General features: G+C 49.9%; 1 protein-coding gene across 1 annotated transcript; it reads right to left on the bottom strand.

Moving 5' to 3' along the window:
* Positions 1 to 5,297, bottom strand: LOC134810968 (T-cell acute lymphocytic leukemia protein 1-like). The gene is made up of 4 exons (XM_063817664.1): positions 5,175 to 5,297; positions 4,738 to 4,806; positions 544 to 672; positions 1 to 96 (listed from the first exon to the last, which is right to left on the bottom strand). Exons 1-4 carry the CDS (start codon positions 5,295 to 5,297, stop codon positions 1 to 3), a joined length of 417 nt encoding a protein of 138 aa, XP_063673734.1.
* Positions 5,298 to 8,254: the final 2,957 nt, after the last annotated feature.

The raw sequence follows: 8,254 nt of genomic DNA, 5'->3' as shown, positions 1-8,254 counted from the left end.
CTATAAGTTGGCAGCTTGCGGTGTTGAGGGAGTGGTCTGTGCAGGAGGTGGTGTTGAGGGAGTGATCTGTGCAGCTGGTGGTATTGAGGGAGTGGTCTGTGCAGGAGGCGGGCAAATCGTAAAAATCTGTTGTACTCGTCACCATCTGATCTTGTTTATCCTGAGGTATATACGAGGTGTAACCAAAGTGATACCGATTTAATCGGTATCACTTTGGTAATACCGTTTATTATTATAGCGCAAAGAAATCTGAATATAATTTGATAAACGTATAAATTTATTTTATCGCAGAAACGGTTAAAAGTGATCCGGTAATGATTACCACCTATTCTAAATCAATATAACCTATTGACCCTGAGCTTCCTGGCATGCGAGGTGTTTGGTCTTAAGAGACAATTTATACTTTTGGTCGGAAAAGCAAAATGTCTGAAAAAACTTGTTAATATCGTATTACTATTACTATTATTCGCTATTTGCTATTGACAAACTGAAAATGTATGATTGCTTATATTAGTAAAATATGAAATATTTCATAACATCAACCTGGTTATTTATATTTTGATCTCTTTGCAGTACTTGTGTCAGATAGTTGATGTATCTAGTCGCTGACTTCAGAATCTGTAGTTTCGACATTTTCTTCTCGGGTCTCCTGGCTGGAACCATGTCTCGTAACTAGGGGTTTTACAGAGGGAGTGTTACAGAGGGGGTGTTACAGAGGGGGTGTTACAGAGGGGGTGTTACAGAGGGAGTGTTACAGAGGGAGTGTTACAGAGAGAGTGTTACAGAGGGAGTGTTACAGAGGGGGTGTTACAGAGGGGTGTTACAGAGGGGGTGTTACAGAGGGGGTGTTACAGAGGGGGTGTTACAGAGGGGGTGTTACAGAGGTGGTGTTACAGAGGGGGTGTTACAGAGGGGGTGTTACAGAGGGGGTGTTACAGAGAGGGTGTTACAGAGGGGGTGTTACATAGGGGGTGTTACAGAGGGGGTGTTACAGATGGAGTATTACAGAGGGGTGTTACAGAGGGGATGTTACAGAGGGGGTGTTACAGAGGGGGTGTTACAGAGGGGGTGTTACAGAGGGAGTGTTACAGAGGGGGTGTTACAGAGGGGGTGTTACAGAGGGGGTATTACAGAAGGGGTGTTACAGAGGGGGTGTTACAGAGGGGGTGTTACAGAGGGGGTGTTACAGAGGGGGTGTTACAGAGAGGGTGTTACAGAGGGGGTGTTACAGAGGGGGTGTTACAGAGGGGGTGTTACAGAGGGGGTGTTACAGGTGTCTCGTAACTAAAAAAACGATGAGTTGTGGTTATTATCTCGGTTATAGGATCTGAAGTTGGTTTCTACGCGTTACTGTTTTGTTGTTGTTGTAAGCGCTATTGTAGCTTTCTCCTCATTTCTCCCGCGTGGTGACGACTTAGCAATTAATAACAAGGGCTAGGACACAGTGGCTATACTAGGACACAGTGGCGTCACTGTTAGGACACAGTGGCGTCACTACTAGGACACAGTGGCGTCACTACTAGGACACAGTGACGTCACTGCTAGGACACAGTGACGTCACTGCTAGGACACAGTGGCTATACTAGGACACAGTGTCGTCACTGTTAGGACACAGTGGCGTCACTGCTAGGACACAGTGGCGTCACTGCTAGGACACAGTGGCGTCACTGCTAGGACACAGTGGCGTCACTGCTAGGACACAGTGGCGTCACTGCTAGGACACAGTGGCGTCACTACTAGGACACAGTGGCGTCACTACTAGGACACAGTGGCGTCACTACTAGGACACAGTGGCGTCACTGCTAGGACACAGTGGCGTCACTGCTAGGACACAGTGGCGTCACAGTGACGTCACAGTGACGTCACTACTAGGACACAGTTGCGTCACTACTAGGACACAGTGGCGTCACTACTAGGACACAGTGGCGTCACTGCTAGGACACAGTGGCGTCACAGTGACGTCACAGTGACGTCACTACTAGGACACAGTGGCGTCACTACTAGGACACAGTGGCGTCACTGTTAGGACACAGTGGCGTCACTACTAGGACACAGTGGCGTCACTACTAGGACACAGTGGCGTCACTACTAGGACACAGTGGCGTCACTACTAGGACACAGTGGCGTCACTGCTAGGACACAGTGGCGTCACTGCTAGGACACAGTGGTGTCACAGTGACGTCACAGTGACGTCACTGCTAGGACACAGTGGCGTCACTGCTAGGACACAGTGGCGTCACTGCTAGGACACAGTGGCGTCACTACTAGGACACAGTGGCGTCACTACTAGGACACAGTGACGTCACTGCTAGGACACAGTGACGTCACTGTTAGGACACAGTGGCTATACTAGGACACAGTGGCGTCAATGTTAGGACACAGTGGCGTCACTACTAGGACACAGTGACGTCACTGCTAGGACACAGTGACGTCACTGCTAGGACACAGTGGCTATACTAGGACACAGTGTCGTCACTGTTAGGACACAGTGACGTCACTGCTAGGACACAGTGGCGTCACTGCTAGGACACAGTGGCGTCACAGTGACGTCACAGTGACGTCACTACTAGGACACAGTTGCGTCACTACTAGGACACAGTGGCGTCACTACTAGGACACAGTGGCGTCACTGCTAGGACACAGTGGCGTCACAGTGACGTCACAGTGACGTCACTACTAGGACACAGTGGCGTCACTACTAGGACACAGTGGCGTCACTGTTAGGACACAGTGGCGTCACTACTAGGACACAGTGGCGTCACTACTAGGACACAGTGGCGTCACTACTAGGACACAGTGGCGTCACTACTAGGACACAGTGGCGTCACTGCTAGGACACAGTGGCGTCACTGCTAGGACACAGTGGTGTCACAGTGACGTCACAGTGACGTCACTGCTAGGACACAGTGGCGTCACTGCTAGGACACAGTGGCGTCACTGCTAGGACACAGTGGCGTCACTACTAGGACACAGTGGCGTCACTACTAGGACACAGTGACGTCACTGCTAGGACACAGTGACGTCACTGTTAGGACACAGTGGCTATACTAGGACACAGTGGCGTCAATGTTAGGACACAGTGGCGTCACTACTAGGACACAGTGACGTCACTGCTAGGACACAGTGACGTCACTGCTAGGACACAGTGGCTATACTAGGACACAGTGTCGTCACTGTTAGGACACAGTGGCGTCACTGCTAGGACACAGTGGCGTCACTGCTAGGACACAGTGGCGTCACTGCTAGGACACAGTGGCGTCACTGCTAGGACACAGTGGCGTCACTGCTAGGACACAGTGGCGTCACTACTAGGACACAGTGGCGTCACTACTAGGACACAGTGGCGTCACTGCTAGGACACAGTGGCGTCACTGCTAGGACACAGTGGCGTCACAGTGACGTCACAGTGACGTCACTACTAGGACACAGTGTCGTCACTGTTAGGACACAGTGACGTCACTGCTAGGACACAGTGGCGTCACTGCTAGGACACAGTGGCGTCACAGTGACGTCACAATGACGTCACTACTAGGACACAGTGGCGTCACTACTAGGACACAGTGGCGTCACTGTTAGGACACAGTGGCGTCACTACTAGGACACAGTGGCGTCTCTACTAGGACACAGTGGCGTCACTACTAGGACACAGTGGCGTCACTACTAGGACACAGTGGCGTCACTACTAGGACACAGTGGCGTCACTACTAGGACACAGTGGCGTCACTGCTAGGACACAGTGGCGTCACAGTGACGTCACAGTGACGTCACTGCTAGGACACAGTGGCGTTACTGCTAGGACACAGTGGTGTCACTGCTAGGACACAGTGGCGTCACTGCTAGGACACAGTGGCGTCACTACTAGGACACAGTGGCGTCACTACTAGGACACAGTGGCGTCACTACCAGGACACAGTGGCGTCACTACTAGGACACAGTGGCGTCACTACTAGGACACAGTGGCGTCACTACTAGGACACAGTGGCGTCACTGCTAGGACACAGTGACGTCACAGTGACGTCACTACTGGGACACAGTGGCGTCACTACTAGGACACAGTGGCGTCACTACTAGGACACAGTGGCGTCACTACTAGGACACAGTGGCGTCACTGCTAGGACACAGTGGCGTCACTGCTAGGACACAGTGGCGTCACTGCTAGGACACAGTGGCGTCACTGCTAGGACACAGTGGCGTCACTGCTAGGACACAGTGACGTCACTGCTAGGTCACAGTGGCGTCACTGCTAGGACACAGTGGCGTCACAGTGACGTCACAGTGGCGTCACTGCTAGGACACAGTGGCGTCACTACTAGGACACAGTGGCGTCACTGTTAGGACACAGTGGTGTCACTACTAGGACACAGTGGCGTCACTACTAGGACACAGTGGCGTCACTACTAGGACACAGTGGCGTCACTACTAGGACACATTGGCGTCACTACTAGGACACAGTGGCGTCACTACTAGGACACAGTGGCGTCACTACTAGGACACAGTGGCGTCACTACTAGGACACAGTGGCGTCATTACTAGGACACAGTGGCGTCACTACTAGGACACAGTAGCGTCACTACTAGGACACAGTGGCGTCACTACTAGGACACACTGCTAGGACACAGTGGCGTCACTGCTAGGACACAGTGGCGTCACTACTAGGACACAGTGACGTCACAGTGACGTCACTGTTAGGACTGTGATAATATCTCTACTCCTAGATAAACTGTTTTCATCACATACCTTTAAGAAAGCCTCATTTACAATATGTTGTCGCAAACGTTTCCTTGCGTTTGAGTTTATCCTTTTGACCTGATAAAGATATTTTGATTTTGCTAAAAGGATTTGTTCAAATTGAAGGATGATTAAATTGTAAATCAGTCAACATTTAACCAAATCCCCCTCCAGGCTAGGCTATACACTCCAGATAGTCAACATCTTGATAGAACGTTTATAAGCATGCTGTTTAAATGCCAGAAAATGGATTATATCAAAAAGCCTAATCAAAATTAAATCTTATTCTTATATATATATATAATCTTTGCAGCTTGACAATTTGACATTCAAGGATATATCACTATAGCAATTAGCAAATTGTACTTTTAGTTATGCTATTCCCTTCGACTTTCCTCAAGTTCTACTTGTTAAACTCACTTAAAGAGAACAAGTCTGTTACTAACCGTCCTAGGTGAGTGAGATCTTGAGAATAGTTCGGAGGAACCCTGCAGGTAACCAGGGTAACCAGTAGTCTGCTCCTGGTAGTTATCTATCATACCACAGTAGCTGTCTTGTTCACTAAACATCATCTTTCTTTGAAGGGGGTGTTACAGAGGGAGTGTTACAGAGGGGGTGTTACAGAGGGGGTGTTACAGAGGGGGTGTTACAGAGGGGTGTTACAGAGGGAGTGTTACAGAGGGGGTGTTACAGAGGGGGTGTTACAGAGGGGTGTTACAGAGGGAGTGTTACAGAGGGGGTGTTACAGAGGGGGTGTTACAGAGGGAGTGTTACAAAGGGAGTGTTACAGAGGGGGTGTTACAGAGAGAGTGTTACAGAGGGAGTGTTACAGATGAGGTGTTACAGAGAGAGTGTTACAGAGGGGGTGTTACAGAGGGAGTGTTACAGAGGGGGTGTTACAGAGGGGGTGTTACAGAGGGAGTGTTACAGAGGGAGTGTTACAGAGGGGGTGCTACAGAGGGGGTGTTACAGAGGGGTTGTTACGGAGGGGGTGTTATATAGGGAGTGTTACAGAGGGGGTGTTACAGAGGGAGTGTTACAGAGGGAGTGTTACAGAGGGAGTGTTACAGAGGGGTTGTTACAGAGGGGGTGCTACAGAGGGGGTGTTACAGAGGGGTTGTTACGGAGGGGGTGTTATATAGGGAGTGTTACAGAGGGGGTGTTACAGAGGGGGTGTTACAGAGGGGGTGTTACAGAGGGAGTGTTACAGAGGGGGTGTTACAGAGGGGTTGTTACGGAGGGGGTGTTATATAGGGAGTGTTACAGAGGGGGTGTTACAGAGGGAGTGTTACAGAGGGAGTGTTACAGAGGGAGTGTTACAGAGGGAGTGTTACAGAGGGAGTGTTACAGAGGGAGTGTTACAGAGGGGGTGCTACAGAGGGGGTGTTACAGAGGGGTTGTTACAGAGGGGGTGTTACAGAGAGGGTGTTACAGAGGGGGTGTTACAGAGGGAGTGTTACAGAGGGGGTGTTACAGAGGGAGTGTTACAGAGGGGGTGTTACAGAGGGGTGTTACAGAGGGGGTGTTACAGAGGGATGGTTACAGATGAGGTGTTACAGAGGGAGTGTTACAAAGGGGGTATTACAGAGGGGGTGTTACAGAGGGGGTGTTACAGAGGGGTGTTACAGAGGGGGTGTTACAGAGGGAGTGTTACAGAGGGAGTGTTATAGAAGGGGTGTTACAGATGAGGTGTTACAGAGGGGGTGTTACAGAGGGGGTGTTACAGAGGGGTGTTACAGAGGGAGTGTTACAGAGGGGGTGTTACAGAGGGGGTGTTACAGAGGGAGTGTTACAAAGGGAGTGTTACAGAGGGGGTGTTACAGAGGGAGTGTTACAGAGGGAGTGTTACAGATGAGGTGTTACAGAGAGAGTGTTACAGAGGGGGTGTTACAGAGGGAGTGTTACAGAGGGGGTGTTACAGAGGGGGTGTTACAGAGGGAGTGTTACAGAGGGAGTGTTACAGAGGGGGTGCTACAGAGGGGGTGTTACAGAGGGGTTGTTACGGAGGGGGTGTTATATAGGGAGTGTTACAGAGGGGGTGTTACAGAGGGAGTGTTACAGAGGGAGTGTTACAGAGGGAGTGTTACAGAGGGGTGTTACAGAGGGGGTGCTACAGAGGGGGTGTTACAGAGGGGTTGTTACGGAGGGGGTGTTATATAGGGAGTGTTACAGAGGGGGTGTTACAGAGGGGGTGTTACAGAGGGGGTGTTACAGAGGGAGTGTTACAGAGGGGGTGTTACAGAGGGGTTGTTACGGAGGGGGTGTTATATAGGGAGTGTTACAGAGGGGGTGTTACAGAGGGAGTGTTACAGAGGGAGTGTTACAGAGGGAGTGTTACAGAGGGAGTGTTACAGAGGGAGTGTTACAGAGGGAGTGTTACAGAGGGGGTGCTACAGAGGGGGTGTTACAGAGGGGTTGTTACGGAGGGGGTGTTACAGAGAGGGTGTTACAGAGGGGGTGTTACAGAGGGAGTGTTACAGAGGGGGTGTTACAGAGGGAGTGTTACAAAGGGGGTATTACAGAGGGGGTGTTACAGAGGGGGTGTTACAGAGGGGTGTTACAGAGGGGGTGTTACAGAGGGAGTGTTACAGAGGGAGTGTTATAGAAGGGGTGTTACAGATGAGGTGTTACAGAGGGGGTAATACAGATGGGGTGTTACATAGGGAGTGTTATAGAGGGGTGTTACAGATGAGGTGTTACAGAGGGGGTAATACAGATGGGGTGTTACATAGGGAGTGTTATAGAGGGGTGTTACAGATGAGGTGTTACAGAGGGGGTAATACAGATGGGGTGTTACAGAGGGAGTGTTACAGAGGGAGTGTTACAGAAGGGGTGTTACAGATGAGGTGTTACAGAGGGGGTAATACAGATGGGGTGTTACATAGGGAGTGTTATAGAGGGGTGTTACAGATGAGGTGTTACAGAGGGGGTAATACAGATGGGGTGTTACAGAGGGGGTGTTACAGAGGGAGTGTTACAGAGGGGTGTTACAGAGGGGGTGTTACAGAGGGGTTGTAACAGTGTAATACTCCGGGATAATAGTGCAGAAAATCAATGAAGGACTGAGCTTTGAGTCGAAGAGTGGAGCATTCAAAAATATACGGTAAGAACAAACTGACGTTTCAGTTTTCAAATTACTGAAAACTAGACATTTAGATAATCGATCAAAACGACAAAACTTATAAACTCGCATTGCAGTCTTTGATATTCTATCCAATCGAAATAATTCGCATTCTCCCAGGTCAGCCCTCTTTGAAGGAACCCAATCTGTGCCACCACCAACAGCTTAACCACTTAGCTCCCAATCAGATGTTCTCACCTTCCTCAAAAACCTGTAAATCACACGAAACTAGCGATCACTCTACTAGTACTTTGTACCCCACTATCAGTGATAGTAGGGTACAAAGTCCCCGCTTTTGCAGCCCGTGTCATCCGACCCCAGGCTTCTTAAATTTTCCGTCACTGTCAGTGTCACCAGTTTTATCATTAATTTTGGATGAATGAGATCTCAATGAGAGACCAGCAT

This window comes from Bolinopsis microptera, chromosome 2 (assembly GCF_026151205.1).
Source record: "Bolinopsis microptera isolate Bmic1 chromosome 2, MBARI_Bmic_1.0, whole genome shotgun sequence".
Classification (NCBI taxonomy): Eukaryota; Metazoa; Ctenophora; class Tentaculata; order Lobata; family Bolinopsidae; genus Bolinopsis; species Bolinopsis microptera.
Note: the sequence above shows the minus strand (reverse complement) of the source record. Positions and strands in the feature narration are given on the sequence as shown.

Coding starts and splice junctions, on each gene's coding strand:
- LOC134810968 (XM_063817664.1), bottom strand. CDS start 5,297: ATGTTTAGTGAACAAGACAGCTACTGTGGTATGATAGATAACTACCAG. Junction 4,807..5,174: donor GATCTCACTCACCTAGGACG/GTTAGTAACAGA, acceptor TATCTTTATCAG/GTCAAAAGGATAAACTCAAA. Junction 97..543: donor ATCAAAATATAAATAACCAG/GTTGATGTTATG, acceptor CCTCCTGCACAG/ACCACTCCCTCAATACCACC.